This window comes from Pseudochaenichthys georgianus, chromosome 13 (assembly GCF_902827115.2).
Source record: "Pseudochaenichthys georgianus chromosome 13, fPseGeo1.2, whole genome shotgun sequence".
NCBI lineage: Eukaryota > Metazoa > Chordata > Actinopteri > Perciformes > Channichthyidae > Pseudochaenichthys > Pseudochaenichthys georgianus.
Window position 1 is genome coordinate 22,735,620 of NC_047515.1, and position 24,086 is coordinate 22,759,705.

Below are 24,086 nucleotides of genomic sequence, written 5' to 3' on the forward strand. Positions count from 1 at the left end.
GAGGCAAGCGTTTGCTCCCTCGCTGTAATTCTGTCCGGTAGTCCACCAGCGGCTCTTCCAAGGAACGAGGAACGAGGGGACCGTGCGGCAGAGTTTCAGTTAGATTTTTATTTCGCCGGTCAACATGTCCGTTAAAGTTGAAATCTTCCGGACAAAATTAGAAAAGTGCCGGTCAAAGGTCTTCTTTGTTATTTATTGAGCTTTAAAGCAAATGAATAACGACTCTATATAATAATAATATAAGAATAAAACACGGAGGACGGAGATCTCTTTTTCTCCCCCTCTTCTCCTCGCTGCAGCCCAGCAGCTGATCTCAGAGCATGCGCCCCTCTCCTGCAGGGGGGCATGGTGCAGCTCACAGAATCAGCCCCCTGCAAAAACAGGGCTGGAAAGAGCAAATAGAGCGAAATGAGGCATGGCTAAAATGCAGGATCCGTTTGGTATTTTGAAAGAAAAACTATTTATATACTTTATATAGGTATGGCCCTACAATATATTGTTCAAATATAGCATGATATGTCCCCTGTAAGGTATTATTAAGGTAGGGTTAATGTTGCTCTCAAAGTGCACCAGCTTGATGCTTTTAACTTCAATATTTAAAAAAAATTCTTCCCGGGCCCCCCTAGAGGAGGCGACGACCCCCCTAAAGGATGTTTGGTCCACCCCCCAAAAAATAGCACTTTACCCCTGCACCCCCCCCCCCCCCAACAACTCCTGGGCTAAGCCCCGGATCTCCTACAATCCTAAATCCGCCTCTCATCATCATCATCATCATCATCATCATCATCATCATCATCATCATCATCATCATCATCATCATCATCATCATCATCATCATCATCATCATCATCATCATCGTCATCATCATCATCGTCATCATCATCGTCATCATCTGCAGAAGCTCTGCCCATGAAAGGAGTATATAGTCTGTAATAATAACAATAACTATAACAAAGGTGTGTGTGTATGTATATGTGTGTGCCAGATTATTCCAGTTGATGTTGGACCGTTGCTGTGCTATGTTACTGTTTGTGATTTTTGTGGGAGCCTTTGGAGCAGAGAACACTGAATACTGTGAGATGCTGGGAGACCCAGTGTTTCCTCTGTTATCTATGGATGGAGATATTACAATTGGAGGAGCTTTCTCCATCCATAGCCAAATATCGAAGCCTTCTCTCTCCTTTACAGATGTTCCAGAACCTCTCACATGCTCCAGGTACAGTTTCATGTCTCTTTTCTTGTGTGTTGGTTTCATCACAGAATAAATAAACATGTAAGTAAGAACACTGTTAGTTAAAACAATTGTTTCTCTTTTCAGAATAGACTTAAGAGAATTTCGTTTTGCCCAAACAATGATTTTTGCCATCCAGGAGATCAACAATAGCAGCTCATTGTTGCCTAATATCTCGATTGGTTATAAGGTATTTGACAGCTGTGGTTCAACACTGACTTCAACGCAAGCAGTGATGGGTCTATTGAATGGACAGGAAAGGACTTTGGGTAAAACCTGCTCAAGCCAGTCATCTGTTCATGCCATCATCGGAGCCTCTGATTCCTCCTCAACAATTGTGATGCTACACATTTCTGGGATTTTCCAAATACCAGTGGTAAATGTTTATAATATTTCATGTTTGGACTGATTTCCCTTTTTTTATGCAAAAGGCTTCCAATTGTGTATATCTAGCATCGAACAACCATCAACAAAGACTTAATACTGGTATTATTGTGGTTTGTTTCAGGGCTATGCTTAGTTTAGGATTACATGGTTTGCACATATGCAGATTGAGGAAAAAGACAGACAATCGTGAACATTTATTTTTGCTAAAATGTGTTACTTAATACTTATCTGAAATCTAAAAAAATATGTTTTGTTTCCCTTCTTTTTTGTTAGATCAGCCACTTTGCCACATGCGCTTGTTTGAGTAACAGAAAGGAGTACCCCTCTTTCTTCAGAACCATCCCTAGTGACTATTATCAGAGCAGAGCTTTGGCCAAATTGGTAAAGCATTTTGGCTGGAAGTGGGTTGGGGCAGTTAGAAGTGACAATGATTATGGTAACAATGGCATGGCAACATTTATCACAGCCGCACACCAGGAGGGGGTCTGCATTGAATACTCAGAAGCCATATCAAGCACAGGCCCCAGTGGAAATGTTGCAAAGGTGGTCAGAGTGATAAAAAGTGGCACTGCAAGAGTTTTAGTTGCCTTCATAGCCCAGGGTGATATAGACATTCTGGTTGAGGAAGCCGTGAAGCAGAACCTCACTGGGCTGCAGTGGGTGGGCAGTGAGTCCTGGATTACGGCAGGTCGTCTGGCAACTAAGAGATACTCAGGAATCCTGACAGGGACTCTGGGCTTTGCCATCAGAAAAACAAAGATCACAGGCCTCAAAGGGTTTCTTTTGCAAGTAAACCCAGGTCAAGACCCTCATAATAATCTGTTGAGAGAGTTCTGGGAAGCCACATTTGGTTGCAGTTTTCAGTCCGGTCTCCATGGTCAGACCCTGTGCTCAGGCTCGGAGATACTAGAGGACATCAACAATCCTTTTACAGATGTGTCAGACCTAAGGATATCCAGCAATGTGTATAAGGCTGTGTATGCTGTGGCTCATGCCATGCATAACATGTTAAAATGTGGTGATGCCATGAATCCTCAGTGTATCTGGAAAGATGACTTTGAGCCAAAACAGGTAACAGGTTAATACATTCAGTAAATGATTTGAATAAAAAATAAATAATAATCTTACAATATTTCACCACTGTTGTGATTTGGTAGGTTGTGAAACACCTCCAAAGTGTGAATTTCACCCTTCAGTCAGGAGAAAGTGTGTATTATGATAGAAATGGAGACCCTGCAGCGACCTATGAGCTGGTGAACTGGCAGAGAAATCCAGCAGGAGATACTGTGTTTGTGGCTGTAGGGAGCTATGATGCATCACTACCAATTGAAAAGCAGTTTATAATGAATGGAATAAACACAACATGGGCTGCTGGATCCCTAACGGTAAAAAGAGTTTGGTATAAAATACTCATTGTGGAGGTCATTTTTCAAATACATAACTGTTCCCTGAGACATTTCCATAATTAATGACCAAATAAAAAGGTATATTTTCCAATGTAAATGTTGTCAAAATGTTCACATATATACTAATATACCTTCACTCTATATATTTCAGACTGGGATTGGCACTTTCACATTTTAGATTTATGTGTAAGATCAATGAGAACAAATATAATCTTTAGAGACACTAAGAAAGAAAATAACATTCATAAATTAAGGGCCAACTAACTTTGAGTAACTGATGAGTTGAGTGGTGTTTTTACAGAGGCCTGTGTCCGTCTGCAGTGAGAGTTGTCCGCCAGGTTTCCGGCAGGCTGTGATTAAAGGGAAACCCATCTGCTGTTTCTCCTGCATTGCCTGTGCTGCAGGAGAGATCACCAAATCCAACAGTGAGTAGAATCTATACTGTAACTCATTATATATTAATATATGTAAAAAAAAAAAGTATATATTTTCCAGTGTCAATCCAATAAGTCTCTAAACATTACAAGGCCATTATTTATTTCATAAAGTATGAGCTTAAAGAGCCTGTGACAGCATCCCAACAACTGTTGTGCAATGAAATATGGGGCTACTAGTCATCTCGAACCGTCAGTTTAAAAAAGAAAAAGCGAAACCGTTCCGTTAAATATCAATAATTTCGAACATCGCGGGGAAATTCCTTCGACTCATTTTGAAGTTTTGGGGGAAGCCGGAAGTGACGTCAACGCTTCACTGTGCGGCGAGAGAGCCAAACACGGACAAAGTGTGTTGTCATGCGTAGAAATGGTGAATTACTGAGTTTAGGCACGTTAATAACGTTTCAATGAAGTTGACTACAGTATATTCATATTTGTCAGTGCTTTCATGTCAATTCGGCGAACATATAAACATAAATGATCGTGGTGAAGATGATGATTACATTAGGATTACAAATCGGTAGTGAGAGCTACTGAATTTCCTCCCGTAGGATGTGATATAAAAACAAATCGATTATTTTTGTAGTTGTAAACTCAAGTGGATGAAACTACATTTATTAGTGCTTTCATGTCAATTCGGCGAACATATGATACATTAAATGATCGTGAGGATGATGATTAAAAATCGTTTGTTTGTGCCGGTCTGCATTTCCTGATGAGAAAACAAACCGATGCTTTTTGTAGTTGTAGTACACCAACATGGATTAAACGTGTGGTTTTTTTACCACAATGTTGGGGAAATTAATGGATAAAATGCACGGATTATTATTATTATTATTCCCCCTCCGATCGGGACACTAGGTCCACCGTTTCCCCGCAGCGAGGCTCCCCCCGTTGACAGTTTACGTGGGCTCAGGCCCGGTTCCAGAACAAAATGACTAAGGGTGCATCTGAGATTAGAGAGGGTGCAGTGGTAAAGTGCTATTTTTATAAGTGGGGAGTGTACCTAACACCCTCTATGGGGGTCCTCACCTCGTCTGGGGGGGTCCGGGGGCATGCTCCCCCGGGAAGATTTTTTTTTTTTAAATATTGAAGTTAAAACCATCAATCTGGTGCACTTTGAGAGCAACATGAAGAGATCTATGGATCTATGTGCTCTTTGCTTGATTCATGCCTTCCCAGTCCCTTATCACGTAGTGCCAGTTGTTGCAGCCAGTTGTGGTGAAGGCATCTGACTTGAACCGAAATGTCGACATGCATAGCAGAAGATGGCATCTTTTTTACATGAATATTCCAGCCAATCTCTGTTTTGAAACCATGAGCTGCAAAATGAGCGCCTCACCCCACTGGACAGGCGAGTTGGGTACTTTTTTAGATATACCTGGGCAGGCTCTGTTTTGCAGAGGTCCTCTGGCACTTGCGGGCCGCCGAGGGGTCGCGGTGTTTGGGGTAACGGACGAATCCCGATGGGCCGGTACCGAAGTGGGCCGGTCGGATAAGTCACTAGCACATCCCCCATAGGCGGCGCATGAGGCTCAGGTTTGGGAAGGCTAAATAACTTTTTTTACCTGACGCTGCCCGCCTCCGTCGTCTATAGAAAAGAGATCAACTCAGTGTGCGGAGTTTAAATCTCTCAAGTCATATTACAGGATAAAGGAAATACAGTTTAAACTGCCGTATGCAGAGAAGACGCCGACGTGTCGCACTTATCATTCATATTACATCATCAATCAGATTATCGATCATATAATATCATAATATATCATATATTTCCTTATCTGAGTCAGCTGAGCCGTATCTGGCCGTGCAACACTTACAGTGTCACATACTGTATGCAGAAGTATTATTTTAAGCAACACATTATGTTGACGAAACACTCGAGTCAAATGTAATTAAAGTCAGATCCACTCGTGTCTTAGACGTGAACGCGCTCTCAGCTGGAGAGAGAAACCCTGGCTTGATTTACCGAGTTGATAACCAGCGTCTTCAACACACTCTCACTCCCTAAGCGTCCAATAGCGACGTTTGGTCAGTGTCCGTGGCGTCCAATTGTGACACTCCTAGGCTCCTTCAGAGTCATAAAGGGACGCAAATAGCTTTCAACTGATTGCAATGTATTCCCATCTGCGTCGGGATTTGACGCTCATGGAAGCACGGCATTCGTTTATGCCGGCTGCCCTTAAAGGCAATGTGAGCATCCATTCCCATTGGATAACGGAGAATTTTACACCCGGAAGTAAGTACTCCTCTTACTGTCGATTGATTTTACAGTGATATCTGCACTACTCATCGACTAAAAAACACCAGATTATCCTTGTTAATTACACAACATTGATTGGTTTAAATTGTGTACAATGCTTTTGTATTTTTCCCCTTCGATTCGGAGAAACAAATATGTTTTCTGAGTAAAGGATGGCAGAAGACACTACACTACCCAGAATCCCCAGCTATCGTTTGGCCTACACCATGTGCTCTGTTTGACAAACCCTGTTTTTTTCACCATTCATTCCGATGGCTGGCGTCTATGTCACGTGATATTCAAATGTCTCCCTGCAGAAAAAGAAAACATGGCCGAACTTCGTTTTATTCTAGTTGTAAAATGCCTATTTTAAAGTTAGTTTGGCCATTAAAATGCGTTTTGATGTCATTTGATGCGAGAAATATGAGTTGTTATTTCAGATTATGTGTGCAGTGGATGTACATGATCTTTAGTTTGCTAGTTATTACGAAGATTACTTCAGGAAATCGCGACGTTTTCATTATTACCAAGGTGGTTGCTAGGGACGCTGCTATCGATATTATTTCTGTTACGTTGTGTAACTGTTTAATGGTGTTATCTTTATTGCTACCCCCTTCCCCGTCAATGTATAGTGTTGGTCCACAGCCTAAACATATTAGTTTAACAAAATCCGCATCTAAAGATAGCCTACGTTATTTCCCCCCTGTGCAATTCCAGTCTCAAATCTCACAGCACACCGTCATTAACAAATACCAGAAACAGACCGAAATAATAATAATACCTTATTCCGAGTGTGCTTGCTTTTCTCTTTGAAAGTCATCACATAACGGCATTGTAATACACGGTTCGGCTGCATTACATATTACATATCTGCCGTAGTTCTGTATTTATAGAGCCCTGATGAGAAGACAAACATGAGGAACTGAAAACGTGACGTGGATCATAAATATATCAGCCATTAAACAACATCTTACATTTATTTTCACACAATGCGTCTCCTTGCAGTATCAACACTAATTCGGCTCACTTTTATATTTGATCCAATTGGTAGATAGGCTGTATTTACACCATAAAGGTGCACAGTTGATATAAAGGGACACCTGGTGGTTAAAGCATGTTATTGAATTTCAATATTTTTATTATTAGATATTAATACGATCCCTATAAAGTATATTCATTACTCGTTATTCTCTACTAATTGTTAATTAAAGACTGTATGTAATGACTATTTTGCACATCCCTTTCAAGATTTCAAGATTTTCTAAGGTTTATTGACATATCATATAGGCCTACACAACTGTGGTGTAGTTCTGCACTGAATGAAAAACTTGGGTTGCAGGTTCCTCAATAGTGCATTACAAGACATCTATCAATATTTGTGCATACCTCCAGCAATGTTAACTATGTTGAAGCACTTATTTTAACTGATATTATACATAATGTATTATACTCTTATAGATGTATGTAGATATTTCATCTCCGGCCTTGTCAGGTATTGAACAATCAATAAATAAAGAACACAGAATTGTTGAATATAAAACACAGAATTTATGTGATTATACTAAATGATTTTCAAATAAACACAACTGCATATTTAACTGTTACACATGCTGATGTAACGCAAATGTTCCAACTTGGGATCAATAAAGTATATCTTATCTTAAGCTGATCGATGGCTACTGCCATATTTGCACAATGTGCCTCTGAACCTTGACCTTGTTTCAGGCTTATCAATTAATGTAATGTAATGTTATCACAGGGGTCACACACATAAGACCAGCTGTTAAATAAAGCTCTTCTGACCTTAGCTGGCATGTGGGTATATATAGTAATACTGCCCATAATAGGCACAAGCAATTTTCACCCATTTATTAATTATATGTTTTAAATGTGAGTGTTTCCTTTCCCCTAAACCTCCAGGGATGTACACAGTTTAATACTGGCAACTTCTTATTATGGGAAATACGAAAACGTCTTTTAAAACTACAACTCCCAGTAGAGACGTGCCATAGAGAACATGTTGCGAAACAGAATAGCCAGCATGTGTAGTTCTGGGGACGGGGTGGGGGAGGGGGGACGCGGTGGACCCGTTCAAATCCAGTTTTGGACAGTCTGCCGTGGTTCCATCCCATTTCAAGTGCTGTTCGAGAATCGGCTTAACCCTCGGAGCACACTCTCCAATCACAGAGCTTAAGGACTATCACGGGGTTTGTCAAGAGCACATGGTGTAGTCCAAACGATAGCTGGGGATTCTGGGTAGTGTAGTGTCTTCTGCCATCCTTTACTCCTGGGAATGGACGCTCACATTACCTTTAAGGGCAGCCGACATAAACGAATGCCGTGCTTCCATGAGCGTCAAATCCCGACGCAGATGGGAATACATTGCAATCAGTTGAAAGCTATTTGCGTCTCTTTATGACGCTGAAGGAGCCTAGGAGCGTCACAATTGGACGCCACAGACACTGACCAAACGTCGCTATTGGACGCTTAGGGAGTGAGAGTGTGTTGGCGTCGTAGGACCGCTTAGCGAGATCTCGTTTGTTAGTTTGTTGTTGTTAGTTTGTTTGTTACTCAAACATATCCAGGGTCTGTTGAACTGGCTTCGTAGTACAGGGCACAGGTGGCTAGCAGCGCTAAGGTCAAAGACACAGACATTATACATTATATTTGTATTTTACCAGGGGCCTATACTACGAAGCTGGTTCAACCTAACCTGGATATGTTTGAGTTAGCCGGTTGGCCTAATCCAAAACATACGCGCTCTCGCTAAACTGTACTACGACGCTGGTTATCAAGTGGATCGCTCAAGCCAGCCGTGTCCTATCTAGTTAGGTGCGCGTTCACATGAAAGGGGTGGTATTTGGAGCATTCGACTAATCACAAACATGGAGAAGCGCACTGACAGCGCAGCGTCATACTTCCTGAATGAAAAGTGAACTTTAATACTAGTCAAAAATGAAGAAGTTAAACTTTAAACATCCATGACTTAAACACTTTATCCAGGATGAAAGCCACAGAGCTGCACCTGCAAGGTGAATACAGCTGGCAAAAGAAAAAGTGTTTGAATGCGTACATTAACAGGTTTATGATATCACTGCCCCGTCTAAGACACGATCTGACTTCAATTACATTTGTCTCGAGTGTTTCGTCAACTTAATATGTTGCTTAAAATAATACTTCTGCATACAGTATGTGACACTGTGAGTGTTGCACGGCCAGATATGGCTCAGCTGACTCAGATAAGGAGATATATGATATATTATGAAGTGATATGCCGCAGTCTGTACTTAATGTACTCTGATCCGGTTACTTATGTTGTGGCCGATATTTAAGTAAGCTTTCTTAACGCTAATGTTATAATAGTCAGATTGCTCTGAAGATGGGAGGTGATATTCTATTAATGTTCACGTTCACACAGTCGGTGATTTTTGCCGGCCGTCTTTCCTGCGACGGCAGTTTTTCTGTATTTCCTTTCTCCTGTAATATGACTTGATCACTTTAAACTCCGCACACTGAGCTCTGATTGGTCAGCAGGCGGTGCTTTCACTGAGTTGAGCTCTTAGCCTGCAACCTAACCTGGTCCCGACCAGGTTAGCCGCTAAGCATAAGTTACCATGGAGATCTAGCCTGCTAAAAAGAGAACCAGCTTCGTAGGACCGGAAAGCCGGAGTTTCCCCTGAATTTAGCCGGCTAAGCGAAAATCCTGCTTCGTAGTATACCCCCCTGGATGCAGTGACACAAATATTTACATATTTACATTTACTATCTACAGCACCCGCCGCCCCTGACATCCCCCGTTGACAATTTACTAGCGGTACCGAAGTGGGCCGGTCGAGAGTCCCGGGATGATTTTTAGTCCCATTCCACCACTGGCTACTGTACATGACCGTATGATCGCCCATATTGACGCACCTCATTCCTAAACTTCTAACAGATACAACATAAACCGATCCTTCAGCCTCATATGAGCTCTCAGATACGTTCAAAATTAAACTGTCATCGCTGTCTGAGCTTGCTGCTGTGCGCCATCGTGCGTTTACATGCAGAAGCTGGGATCCTGAACGGTGCAGCTGGAGCGCTGTGCCCGCAATGACGTCACACATCATTTGGCGGGACTTGAAGAATCCCCGAGAAGATCCAGAAAATTGTCAACATTGAAGGGCAGATTAATGGTTATCAAAGTACAAATATCCAAAATCAGTTCAGTAACGGTTTTCAAGGGGACAATATTTACTCAAATTGATGGGTTTGGATGATGGGGGAAACTCGTGTCACAGGCTCTTTAAGTCTCACTTGCCGTTTACAGCACAAACACATTTCAGTGTTCCATGTTTTCTATTCAGATTCTGCCGAGTGTTCGCCATGCCCACTGGAGTACTGGTCAAATGAAGATCACAGCCAGTGTGTTCCAAAGGTGATCGAGTTCCTATCTTATGGCGAAACCATGGGCGCCCTGCTCACTGCTTTCTCGTTGTTTGGAGCGATTTTAACACTGGTGGTGTTGTGTGTCTTCTTCCGGTTTCGTCACACACCTCTTGTCAAAGCCAGTAACTCAGAGCTGAGCTTCCTGCTGCTCTTCTCCTTGACTCTGTGTTTCCTGTGTTCCCTGACCTTCATAGGTCAGCCCACAGTGGTGTCTTGCATGCTGCGACACACAGCATTCAGCATCACCTTTGCCTTGTGCATGTCTTGTATATTGGCTAAAACCATAGCAGTAGTGATGGCTTTTAAGGCTACAAGGCCGACTAACACACTTCCTCAGTGTTCTGCTGTGCTTCAGAGAACAAATGTTCTCAGCTGTACTTTACTGCAGGTGTTGGTATGTGTGCTGTGGTTAACCCTTGCCCCACCATTCCCCTACACAAATACAGCTCATACCACTGAAAGGATTATTCTAGAGTGTAATGTAGGTTCACCTATAGGGTTCTGGGCTGTGTTGGGGTATATAGGACTCCTGGCTGTGATGTGCTTCATCCTTGCTTTTCTGGCTCGAAAGCTGCCTGATCATTTTAATGAAGCTAAGTTCATCACTTTCAGCATGTTAATATTCTGTGCAGTATGGGTCACTTTTATTCCTGCGTATGTTAGCTCTCCTGGGAAGTTCACTGTGGCTGTGGAGATATTTGCCATTTTGGCCTCCAGCTTTGGGTTGCTCTTCTGTATATTTGCTCCAAAATGTTATATTTTACTGTTAAGACCAGAGAGAAATACTAAAAAGGAAATGATGAGAAGAAACTAATAACAATTACCTTAAAATTAGTGTACATGAAAATGAAACCTAAACGTCTGAGATGCTATTTTAAAACCATTGCAGGCCTTTAACAGAGTAGCACTTGTACGTCTACATTTGCAGTTTTAAAAAATCTCTTAAAAATATCAGTGCATGGCATCCCTGAAGCTGAATTGTAATTCTGATATTCTCAAATCTACTGACTAGAACATTTTCAAAATAATGCAATGCAGTAAATCCTTTACTTGATAAAACTGTCACGGTTGAGTGAAGGAAGCAGGACCCAAATGCAGATAACTCTGATAAACCTTTATTTCAAGGATAATGAAACCAACTCAGACAAAACAGAACACTCACCGGTGAACTCAGTCACCAACAAAAGACAAACCAACACTGAACACAGGACAAGACAAGACTAAATACAGGGAGGGGTAATGACGAGACGAGAAACAGCCGGGCAGGGGAGGAGAAACACAAGGACAACAGGTGAACACAATCAGACAACTAGACACACCAGGGAAACTAACGACGGGAGGAAAAACACAGGGAAAAGGACCAGACAATAATCCAGGAGGAAAACATGACAGCAAACACCCAAACATATAAAACTACAAACATGAGAATTGTGACAAAATAGCTATATAACTTTGTCTTTCTCTGCTAAATTATTTCTTTGTTCCACATTTGATGTCGTAAACACATTTAGTTCCTTCTTGAATGTAACACCATAGGTTTTAGATTCCTTGGAGTATTGGGATATGTTAGCCTATTGAGATAATAATATTTATCCATTGGCCCAATGTCCAAACATTTAGGTATTTTCATCCTTTAACTTGTAATAAAAACTCAAAGATGAAATATACTATTGAAAAACAGCTCAGATATCCCAGATATCATGTCTCTGAAATTATTATTGTAAGGATCTGGTTATGCTAAAAACAAAGATCACAACCAGATATAATAGGCCTTCTCATATGTCCATCTATCTGTCAGTCACACCACCATTTCTGTAATTGGTTGACAGAAACACATATTCACACGTTGCATCTAGGCCCCAGTGGCTTTGTGATAGTAGGAAGAAAACACTATAAAACACTCGTTGAGGGATTTTATCTTTGGGCATTGGGTGGTAAATAGCTACTATGCTGCTGATAGCAGATCTGCTCCTTGTTTCCCTCCTGGCCGTCAGAGGAGGTGAGCCTATGTGTCAGACATATGGGACAAAAGAACAGTCTCAATTTCACAAGGAGGGAGACATCAACATTGGAGGCATTTTCTCCTTCCATCAGAACCCAGTCAGTGTCAATCCATCTCTCCAAGTCAACCCAGGAACTATCCAGTGTGAAGGGTAAGAGAGGGGTGGAAACATGTACAACTTTTAACAATATGTGTTATTTATTCATGTTAAAGTGTGAATCCATTTTTATATATCATTTTTGTAAGATTGGACCCAGGAGAGCTTCAGTACGCGTATACTATGATATTTGCCATAGGGGAAATCAACAACAGCTCAGAGCTGCTGCCAGGAGTGACACTGGGTTACACGATATTTGACTCCTGCCCCAGTATCCCTCTCTCCATTAGGGCATCGCTAAACCTCATGAATAGGTATGACAATGGGGAAGGCAGCTGTAGCAAACTCTCAAATGTCCATGCTGTCATAGGGGAAACCACATCTACCTCTACAATAGGTATTGCACGCACCATGGGACCCTTCCATATACCTGTGGTGAGTGAATTGGTGTTGTTGAATAAGAAAAATTATAACATCTGACAATGTTTTATGAAATGTCTGTTTTGTACAAGGCATTGAATGCATCTAAATATTAGCTAATTTTCTGTGTTATCTGTGTTTCAGATCAGTCATTCAGCAACTTGTGCTTGTCTTAGCAACAGAAGAGACTATCCTTCTTTCTTTAGGACCATCCCCAGTGACCTTTATCAGAGCAAAGCCTTAGCAAAGCTTGTGAAACACTTTGGCTGGACCTGGGTGGGTGCTATCAGAACTAATAGTGACTATGGTAATGATGGCATGGCCACTTTCCTGGAAGCAGCAGAAAGGGAAGGAGTGTGCGTTGAGTACTCTGTGGCTATTTACAGAACTGATCCCAGAAAGCGGTTCTTAGAGGTAGTAGACATCATAAAGAAATCCACCTCTAAGGTAATAGTGGCATTTGCTGATGGCACAGACCTTGACATACTTATTAAGGAGCTTCATGCTCAGAATGTGACAGGCCTGCAGTGGGTGGGCAGTGAGGGCTGGATCACGTATCGCTACATTGCCTCTCCAGTAAACTATGCTGTGGTGCAGGGTGCAGTGGGCTTTGCAGCACTAAATGCTCACATCCCTGGACTGCAGGAGTTCCTGGCTGACAGCAGGCCCTCCACCACAGCGGGAGACCAGGGACTGGTGGAGTTGTGGGAGACGGCGTTTGGCTGCACCCTGACGCCCCAAACAGAGACTCACGCACAGAGTTCAGTTCCAGCCTGTTTAGGGAAGGAGTCTCTTTGGCAAACAAACACACGCTTCACAGATGTTTCAGACGCAAGTTTGTTAAATAATGTTTATAAGGCCACATACGCTGTCGCTCATGCATTGCACATGTTATTTACATGCAAAGATGGACAAGGGCCTTTTGAAAACAATACTTGTGCTGACAGGGAAAATCCCCAAACATGGCAGGTAAACATAAAAACAAAGTCAGTGCCTCAATTAATTCTACTGTGTATGTTATGTATATTATTAACAACATATGTGTTTCCCTAAAGGTGCTCCATTACCTAACACAGGTCAATTTCACCACCAAGATTGGTGAAAATGTGTTCTTCGATGAGTTGGGTGACCCAGTGGCTCGTTATGCACTGGTAAACTGGCAGATGGATGACACAGGTTACATAGTCTTTGAAACTATTGGCTTCTATGATGCCTCCCAGCCTGAGGGTCAGCAGTTTGAGATGAAGGAAGATGTGAGAGCCATCTGGGCAGGCGAGAATCTTGAAGTAAGTACATGAGTATTAATTAGTTGGTTTATTTGTAGATCTATGTTGAATGTCACATTGTTTTCTTATACATTATTATTTTGATTACTGAGTAAAATAAATTAATAAACAGCTCATCACCATATTAATCAGGATATTAATGACTTTATGCTGTCACTATGATACAGGTTCCGAGGTCAATTTGCAGTGAGAGCTGTTTGCCAGGGACGCGTCAGGCTTTTGTCAAAGGGAAGCCTATCTGCTGTTTTGATTGCGTCGCCTGTGCTGACGGGGAGTTCAGCAACAGTACAAGTGAGACAGCAGGATTCCTAGCCTTTACGCTAGCACTCACCGTGTTTCTATGGGGAAAAATCACTGCAAGCACTTTATTTGTCTATCTAAAGATGTGTGTGCTGTACAGCCTAAACATTTGTATGCTTTCAGATGCAGTGAAATGTGACAAATGCCTTCCAGAGTACAAGTCCAACGAAGAGAGGAATAACTGTGATTTGAAAGCTATTGAGTTCCTCACCTTTGGGGAATTGATGGGTATACTCTTGGTCTCCTTTTCTGTTTTTGGTGCCTGCCTGGCGATAACTATAGCCCTGATATTTTTCCACTACAGACTGACTCCAATTGTCAGGGCCAACAACTCTGAGCTGAGCTTCCTGCTGCTCTTCTCCTTGACTCTGTGTTTCCTGTGTTCTCTGACCTTCATCGGCCGGCCCTCTCAGTGGTCCTGCATGCTGCGACACACAGCATTCGGCATCACCTTTGTCCTCTCTATCTCTTGTGTTCTGGGGAAAACAATAGTGGTGTTAATGGCCTTTAAAGCAAGACTTCCAAGCAGTAATATGATGAAGTGGTTTGGGCCTGCCCAGCAGAGACTCAGTGTTCTGAGTTTTACTCTAATACAGGTTATAATTTGCATACTTTGGCTGACAATCAATCCTCCGTTTCCCTTTAAAAATATGAACCACTATAAGGATACGATTATTCTTGAGTGTGCCCTGGGATCACCTGTAGGGTTCTGGGCTGTGTTAGGATACATAGGGCTCTTAGCTGTGTTGTGTTTTCTACTTGCTTTTTTTGCTAGAAAGCTGCCTGATAATTTTAATGAAGCTAAATTTATCACATTCAGCATGTTGATATTCTGTGCTGTCTGGATCACCTTTATCCCAGCATATGCCAGCTCTCCTGGGAAGTTCACTGTGGCTGTGGAGATATTTGCTATTCTAGCCTCCAGTTATGGAATGCTGTTCTGTATTTTTTTGCCCAAGTGCTACATTATTTTATTAAAGCCTGAACATAATACAAAGAAACATTTGTTGGGTAAAGGGACCCAAAGAGCCCTTTAATTTAACAGTAATCTAATTGTTCTAATATATACAGTATGTTTTATATTATATCTAATTACTATATAAATATAGACCTTCCTGAACAAATATAAATGTTCAGGTGACACTGTATATGAGAAAAAGTCTGCACATACCTATGTCTGAAAAAAATATAACTGATTAAATATAGATTTATATAAACTACACCTGTTATTACTTCGAAAATGTTTTGCACCTTTTCAAAAATGTTATCACTGTTCATTTATTGTTCAACCAAGATCAAGAATGAACCTCAGCTCATGAGCATGAATAATGTGAAATAATACATGTTTGAAACTGAAAGAAAATACAAAACATTGCTTGAAATGTTCACTCATTGTTGTTGTTCGTTGCCATGAAAAAATATACATTGACATTATTGTGCACATGAAACATATACATATAAGTAAACTAGATAACAAACAATTGTTGTGCAGTATGCCTACATATTAAATAATTTAGGATTTCTGAATTTACAATTGATTCAGTATCCATAACATATAAATACTTAAAAATACAACAATTAGGGCCATATACTCAAATGTATCTAAAACCTTACACTCTATCTTAGTTAATAACATCAGCTTATGATAATTAAACACATGAGAGAGAATCATTAAGAGGATGTCAGTGAGATACACAAGTTTGTAAATGATGTTAGTTTATGCACACCAGTCTTGCCTGTTGGGCCTAGTATATGAGTTGTGCTTGTACACATAATCTTGCCTTATATGTCTTACAGTATGAAGTAAAAGTGATAAATAAACAAACCTAAACAAATAAAACGTTTCTGCCTTAATTCATTTTGCATGTGTTTATAAATTGTATCTGCTCTGCCCTACGAACGAACACATTAAATTAGCTGATGTGATGGTGAATATATTTCTGTGGATCAGTAATGCAGTGTCCGTCTTGTACGCATACAAAAATGCAACTTGTGGACAAAAAAGGCAAATGTACTGAACAATGCTTTGTGTCCCTGCAATGCCACCCATGAGTTCTAGTCAAGGCCGGCCATCTAAATGGTTCACACACAATATTCAGAATGGTCCTTTTCTTCCTTATCCCTTGTGTTCTTGGCAAAACTACAGTGGTGTCATTGAGTATTAGAGGTACGTGATTAAATGATTTGGGCCTGCAAAGCGGAGACTTACTGTTCTGGGTTTCTTTCTTATGCATTTAATGAATGTTTCCTCTCCTTAAAAAGATGTTTCTTCATATTCAAAATGTGCCTTTTATTCTACACTTAAAATAAACATACACACAATAAAGAAAGAAAAGACCCACTTTACAAACAACGCAGAACAACATGTGCTCAAACGCTAAAAAAAAGACCACACATACATTCTTGATAAACTTAAACATAATAAAACACTTGTGGCCTGTCTAGAACATATATCTAGATAAAGACATAGAGTTCAGGATATTTTAACTCTAGAAATTAACTCATAAAGAGAATATCAGTAAGATTCCCAACTTTGTAAATAGTGTTGCCTTATAATACAAGTAAAAAACAAGTAACTACATGTTTTGTTTAAAGTTTATATACTTTTGAAAAAACAGTTTTATTTTAATACACAACCACAATTACAATATGTAAGAAATCCACCAGATGCCTCTAAAGAACAACCTAAATGTAAGCACGCTAACAACAGCTAAAAAGTACATCCAAGTCTATTAATACTCCTGATGCACATATAAATACAGCTTAAACTATATAAAATAATGCTTACATAAACAGTCATCAGACATCTTAAATCTGACTATTGTGCTGACTATTGATTTTTTCGGAGTAAATACATGTACCAGTCAGTGAAACGTATTAGTGAAGGTTATACAAAAAGTAATGAATGGTAAGAAATATATATTTGTATGTTTATACAATCATTTTCCTCATTAATTACTGATTTAAATTATTCTAGAACATTTACATTTGATTTTCTATTAGTTCATACATCAGTTTTAGGGATTCTGTATTTGGATAAGGGAATTTAAGTTACACTTTTGACAACTAATCAATATAAAAAATGTAACACACGCATCGGGCCATGTAATATTTAATTTGGTGTTATTGTTTTTTTGCTTTTGTTTTTCAGCAAAGGAGATGTTAAATTAGCAGCTGATATGCCTCTTAAGGCTTTTTTTAACACAAAAATAACTTGTTTGTGTTTGTAGAGATGCCTGTTAGTTTATGAAACACTTCAGAGCTCTCCAGAGGATTTGTCTTTAGGGTCTCATTGAGTTTGAGCACATGTGGTGAAATGAAGGTGCCTCAGGCCTGACTATGACTCAAACCTCAGGCTCAACTAACAAACTTCCTCTGGAGTTCACAGTGTCCCCAGCCTGCCTCACACCTGTGCTCTCAGCCTTCACTGGAAACTTCCCTTCAGGCCTGTTGCATCAGGATCATTAAGAGCCCTCCTGTGGAACTTGAACTCTTTGTTAGTGCTTTGCCCTGGAGCACCACATCTGACACTTTTATTAAACCATGATGTCACTTTTTAAACTAAAACTTTAAACTAAATAAAAAACTGAATAGTAAAGAATACAACTCCTTAAGTGTTCATGCATTTAGTTAGATAGTCAGATCAATTCCGAAAATGTACCGGTTTAAATGACTGTTTAGTTTTGACAGAATTTGTTTGGGATGTTTAATTCATCATGAATTAAAAGTAAAACATGTATGTTATGAAGTGTTTTTTCAATTATGTATTCATATGATTAGAACCAAACAATCAAAATAGGTTAATATTAAGAACTTATATACAAGATTCAACAAAATGATTAATTCCAAGCATTTTGAAGCATAGAAAGTGTGCTAACAATCTGCTACAAACCAACCATGTTGCCTTTGCTTGTCTCTCACACACATGTTCTTGTTTTATGTCATGACATGACCAAAGTTATGCAGTAACCCGAAACAATACATCCCTGTATGTTGAACATTTCTTTCCAACCATGGACATTATATGCAGCTTCAGAACTCTAACGTTACTCTGATTCTTCCCAAGATTTATTTGACTTGGCAGGAGTGATTTCCTCCCATTTAGCCACATCATGCATTAGTGAGAATATCACTGATGTTGGGCAGTTAGTCTGTGTTCAAGTTCAACCCAATGATGAAGTTGAGGCCAGAAATCTGTGCAGGTAGTAACATTTGTCCATATCAAATGTCCATTTACATAGACATGAATTTATGCAAGACAACATTGTAATTTTGAAAGAAAGTAAAAGCCTTCACTAAACAGTTGCCATGAAGTGGGAAGTACATTATTTTCAATGTATCTATATTATTGTACAGTATTGTTTAAACACATTGTTCATATACTGTATGTACCCTCCACTTGCAACAGGCCGACTGCACAGGATACAACTGAGTTACCTGTAACACCTTACCACCACATGATGATTGACAGAGCATGCAGTTGACCAAAACAACTGAAACATTTAGATATATCTTGGGTGAAATCTTGTTAACACCTTTGTATTACCACAATTTGGTTAATACAACAATAGAAACACAGTAAGCCATTGCAAGGACAATATTGCCATCTCCTGGCAATATTGTGCAATTGCTGAGCAGCAGCAATGGTGATAAGAGATGATTATGCACCTATTCATGATGATGTTTATAATAATAATAATAATAATAATAATAATAATAATAATAATAATAATAATAATAATTAAAGTAATACAAATAATAATAATAATAAATATTATAATACAGAACATGTAATACATATTTTAGTATTATTAATGGTTACTAGGGGGTTAATTCATAAACACAGCATGAGGAAATATGTTGATATGCCAGGAACAAAAATAGATATATTATAAAAACGGCTATTTAAAAAAAATTAAATAAAAATAGGATGACGTTAAAAATAAAGAGAAATATTTAGATGGGATATAAATGTAAAAGAAAATCAGTATAATAAAAACTAAAGTGGAGAACTGTGAGCCTTATAAAAGAGATTGCATTATACAGAAATGTGCAACATATTCAGGGTTGGATGTGCAGGGTTCACATTAATCCAATGAACAAGATCTGCTGACTTGTTGTGCTTTAATATAATGCATAGTGTTTATGGAGAGGGTCAAACCAATGTCATTCCGGGCCTTGTTGATGAGATACTTTTTGTTCTCTGTTTACCATTTTTCATTGTGTTTAGTTCACCTGTTTCCTGTTTTATTTTGAAAGGTTTTCTCCCCCTAGTATAATATCTGTTTTTACTTCCTGTCCCAGAGTGATTTCCTGTCTGTTTTCATTCTCTGTGCTGGCCTTAGTTTCATCTATTCTCTATGAACCCTGCTACCCACTGTCCTCCTGTACACCAGGACTTTATCCCCTCATTAGTGCAACCTGTATATGTAGGTCCTGGTTTTCTGTTGACTCATGTTTAGGAAGTTCTGTTCTGTTTTACCTTGCATTGTCTTGTCTAGACCAAGACAAAAATTAAGGGGTTTTCAGTTCATTCCGATTTCCTGCGATTGATCCTGCTCCGCTACACATGACACAAATTCGCCTCCTCCCCATGCTTAACAGTTTTAATCGTAGAAGTTCTCTTAGGGCTAAGATGCTTTATGAATGACATTTTCCTTACCAGGATACATTCCTTACTGTTTAAAGGAAATTCTTAGAAAATGTCATTATTCCAAGAACATTCATTAAAAAAATTCCATCACCAGAAGCAACTCTTTGTATAAGGAAGATTTATGAATATGGCCCGACGTGTTACAGCAGGGAAACTATGTAGGCTATGGCATGCAGCCTACTGGATGGAGTAACAACAACACCTATTTGGTCAGCCTAGATGTACTGTAAACTCCATTTATTTCAAAGTTATTTCAATAGGAAGAGGAATAATAGTTAGAGAGCAGATCCAAAGACACCTTTGAGCCTTTGCCAAATAATTATTTTGTATAATTGTTATTCTGGATGTTGGATTCTGTTTTCATTTGTGTTATAATGATATAATTATGACATCACTGATCTTAGAAAACTTGTTTTGGGTAGTAACATTTATTTGGCTTACTATTAAAACGTCAAGGTGTCATGATAACTTCGATACTTTGTAGATTTTATTAAAAAACATTTGTTTTCAATAAGCACCCTGTGATTACGCAATCATAGATTTAGATGGCGTCAACAAAGTTTTAACGTGTCAGATTGTTCACATTTAACATAAAGATGTTATTCTCTCTATTATCAAACTTTGCCAACTTTGATGGCAAATTAATGAAAGCAGCTTGTTTTGCAAAAAGTAAGATCACCTTCCATTAAAACTCAAAGTTAATTAATTTCCAACACAACACCTGGTGAGCTCCTGTTTCACAGCCCCAGGCCTTGATGTCATCAGCTTTGTAGGAAACACTTGCTTGTCTTTGCTTGCCCAGCTGGCCCCTTGTTCCTCCTAAACCCCCGGGGTAAAAGGTAAATTGGCAGGTTTATGGTGATTTCGTGACGGCGCAATATACACAATAACAATCTTAAGTGTTTTCCAAGCGTGTGTCACGCTTCAGTGCCTGTTGTTCGTCTTGTAAAAATGCATCAACAAGTCAACCCCCCCAAGACAAGACACACTCAAACATTTAATCAGTATGTCTTTTGTTGTTTTTGTAGCTGCTCCAATAACACATGTAAGAAAACTATGCCTGGATTGTGACAAGCAGTTACTTTCTGGCTGATATATATTTTATAATCCATATTATAAAATTACACTTTCACTTTGACAGTGACAATTAGAGCTGAATTCAGCCTTTTGTATACACACTAATATATGCAAAATCCGTAATAGTGCTGAAACAGTATGCAATGGTCTCAACACTGTCATTTGGAAAACTACATATTATCCTTTATCCTTCACTCATTGCCCATTTTTCCTTGACCCTCCAGGCAGGTACTTTGATTGGTGCAGCTTCATAAGATTGTTGTCTATGTTTTTAAAATGATCTTTAATATGAACAAAAATCCAAATTGTGATTCTTAAGACAATGCTTTTTCAAACATAAGCACCAGATAGAGAGGTAGGGGGAGTTCTTATTGACAAAGGTGAGATATAAGGGTGAATTGGGGACCACTCGTTATTTTATGCCATGTCTTTTGGGTTTGTTATTTTGAAATGTTTCGTATAGTTAAAGTTCAGAAGTCTGGGCATAAGATAAAACATATTTGGAAAAGTGGGGTAAAAGTTCATGATCATTATGAAGATGGGAACAACACGATGGTGAAAATGTGTAGAGATTTAATCAAATGCATTTTTGTTTGATCTATCTCAAATCATTACTTAAATATAAGAAAGACTGGGTTAGCCAAGCATTTAGTTACTTATTTAATAGTAGTAAATTAAAAGTAGCAATACTTGTGGTTGTGAACAGAAAAAATGAATTTTGGTTTGCTGAAAGAAGACAATAAAGGGAGGATTATAGTCACACAACTCCTGCTCACCTGTTTCCACTTCCCCATTGCAAAGTCACTTTATTCCACCCACACTAAGTTTGTCCGTTTGGAGGTTTGTTTACTGTGACTCCTTTGCCCTGCCTGCGGTTTCCTGCTAGCCTTTCCGACTAAAAATATATTGTAAGCCATTCCGAATAAATCATTGTATTGTTACTGCTGCCTCCTTATCTGTTGTTTGTGTTGGCTGATATCAAATCAAATAGAGTAATAGACATTTTGCACTCTACAATTAAAGAGCAGGAAGTTAGAACTGCTATCACTTTAATGAAATCAGGGTGACCACCCTGTTGAATATTATAAGATCTACATTGATACTCTTACACATATTTTACCTAAACTATATTCTGAGGCTTTATTAGTAACCCAGTATATTCAATCAGGCAGCAATTTCAGTGATCTTTACAAAAAGAGAGGGAAAAAAAGATACACTGTTGCCCATAAAGTTGGAATAAAATACTTTGTACCTCTTCTAATGAAATGATTTTGCCAATGTGATTTATTCTTGATAGATTACGTGTATATATTTTCAAAACTGTATTGATCAATCTATTCCAAACATATCACAGTGAAAATTAAATAAGAATAAAGTGAAATGTGTCTGAAAACAAAATTATTCCCACTTTATGGGCAACAGTGTGCTTACCAAGGTATTTGATATGCACTTACAGCATGAAATGACATACATTATACAGCAAGATCATGTTGGATGCATGATTGTTGATGATCTATTATTTTACTTGATGGGCTAAGCAGGGAGTGCGACACTCATTGTGGCCTCCTGCCTGATTGTAGTGAAGGCCTTCAACTTGTTGGACCCTTATTTATTGCCAAAATCAAACCTTTTTAAAGAATGAGTCCTTTATAAATGTTTGGGTTTATTATACTCTATGTGGGCGGCAGTGGCTTAGTCTGTAGTGACATGGCCTTGGAACTGAAGGGTTCACTTCACGATCGGAGCAAAACAAAAACGAAGTGTGGACTGGTAGCTGGAGAGGTGCCAGTTCACCTCCTGGGCACTGCCTTCCTGCTCTGGATCTCGACTCTGCTGTCTGTATAACAAAAAGATGCTCGTTCTGTGTGTGTGTGTGTGTGTGTGTGTGTGTGTGTGTGTGTGTGTGTGTGTGTGTGTGTGTGTGTGTGTGTGTGTGTGTGTGTGTGTGTGTGTGTGTGTGTGTGTGTGTGTGTGTGTGTGTGTGTGTGTGTGTGTGTGTGTGTGTGTATTAAACCGAGTGGAAACTGAATTTCCTAGGGGGATCAAGAAATGTCCATCTTCTTTTATATGTTATACAAACCCAAAGGCATTAGTTATTCCAAAAAAGTTGATATTACTCCCCTTTAGACTGTCGGAGGGCACACAATAAAGGAATAAAGGCTCTCTCTATTATTGTTTCAGTTTTTTCCGGAACCTCCTTCAGTGGTTCTTGGAACAGACTCAAAGATTGCTAGAGGTAGGGCTGGAGGAAAAAAAGTTTTATTTTATGCAGGTAATATTTTTTAGCAATCCAAAAAACCTTTTCTGCGCACTGCACAACAAAGGTATTTAGTTGGAATGAAACTGGTGTTCTTGAGATAACACACAATGTAAGCTAAATACAGCTATAAACCCTCCTTTGTGTCCCCCTCTAGTCTAGACATGCCTGGAATAGCTTTACAGAGAGTATGCATCAGGGTTGGATGCATGAACCGCCACAGATAAGCAGCGAGTCCTTTTCAAGTTCCTTATGGATGAGAGATACATATTGGCAGGGCCGCCCCTCCCTACAGGCCGATCACGCAGACTGCGTGGGGCCTCACCTCGCGGAGGGGGCCTCATCTTGCGGACAACCTGATCTCACCAGAATGCGTGACTCCACCACGACTCCTTAACACCACAATGCGTGGTGGACTCACGAACTTTGTTACATTTGCGTGTCGGCACCACGCAAACAAGCCCAATGTAAAGTGAATGAGGCTCCTTTGTCGTGGTGCACACACGCATTTCTACAACGTCCTTCAGGGAGCTTTTATTCTATAAAACGTTTTTAAAATATACTTTATAGCTTGTAGTAACTCGCGGGAGGCTTCTTTTATTTTATTTGTATTCATAATAATTTTTATTTTTCGTCAGAATGTATTATGGTGCATTATTTACGATTTTTTGCTCTCAAAAAACAGTGCATTGTGTGTAATACAACTGGGATTTTTATTAAATTAGGCCAGAGCTTCAGCTGTGTCCAATAGATTGTTCCCTTTAGTTAACGTTTTTTAAAAGAACATTATATTCCAATTTGATCATGTCCCCTTTATTGTATTACGGAGAGCAATGTGAGCATCCATTCCCATTGGATAACGGAGGATTTTA

At 39.5% G+C, this 24,086-nt stretch overlaps 2 protein-coding genes across 3 annotated transcripts; both read left to right on the forward strand.

Moving 5' to 3' along the window:
* The first annotated feature begins 1,019 nt into the window (after positions 1-1,019).
* Positions 1,020-10,936, forward strand: LOC117457482 (extracellular calcium-sensing receptor-like). Of its 2 annotated transcripts, none has more exons than XM_071205268.1 (6): positions 1,020-1,216; positions 1,319-1,607; positions 1,892-2,689; positions 2,776-3,003; positions 3,326-3,449; positions 10,041-10,936. In XM_071205268.1, the coding sequence occupies exons 1-6, from the start codon at positions 1,020-1,022 to the stop codon at positions 10,934-10,936; spliced, it is 2,532 nt and encodes an 843-aa protein (XP_071061369.1). The 2 variants fall into 2 exon arrangements, with proteins under 2 accessions (XP_071061369.1, XP_033953502.1); XM_034097611.2 differs by having other exon boundaries at positions 1,065-1,221; positions 1,324-1,607.
* Positions 10,937-12,389: 1,453 nt separating this feature from the next.
* Positions 12,390-15,264, forward strand: LOC117457460 (extracellular calcium-sensing receptor-like). Its single transcript, XM_034097565.1, has 5 exons — positions 12,390-12,656; positions 12,786-13,610; positions 13,697-13,927; positions 14,095-14,218; positions 14,351-15,264. The coding sequence occupies exons 1-5, from the start codon at positions 12,405-12,407 to the stop codon at positions 15,262-15,264; spliced, it is 2,346 nt and encodes a 781-aa protein (XP_033953456.1). The 5' UTR covers positions 12,390-12,404.
* Positions 15,265-24,086: the final 8,822 nt, after the last annotated feature.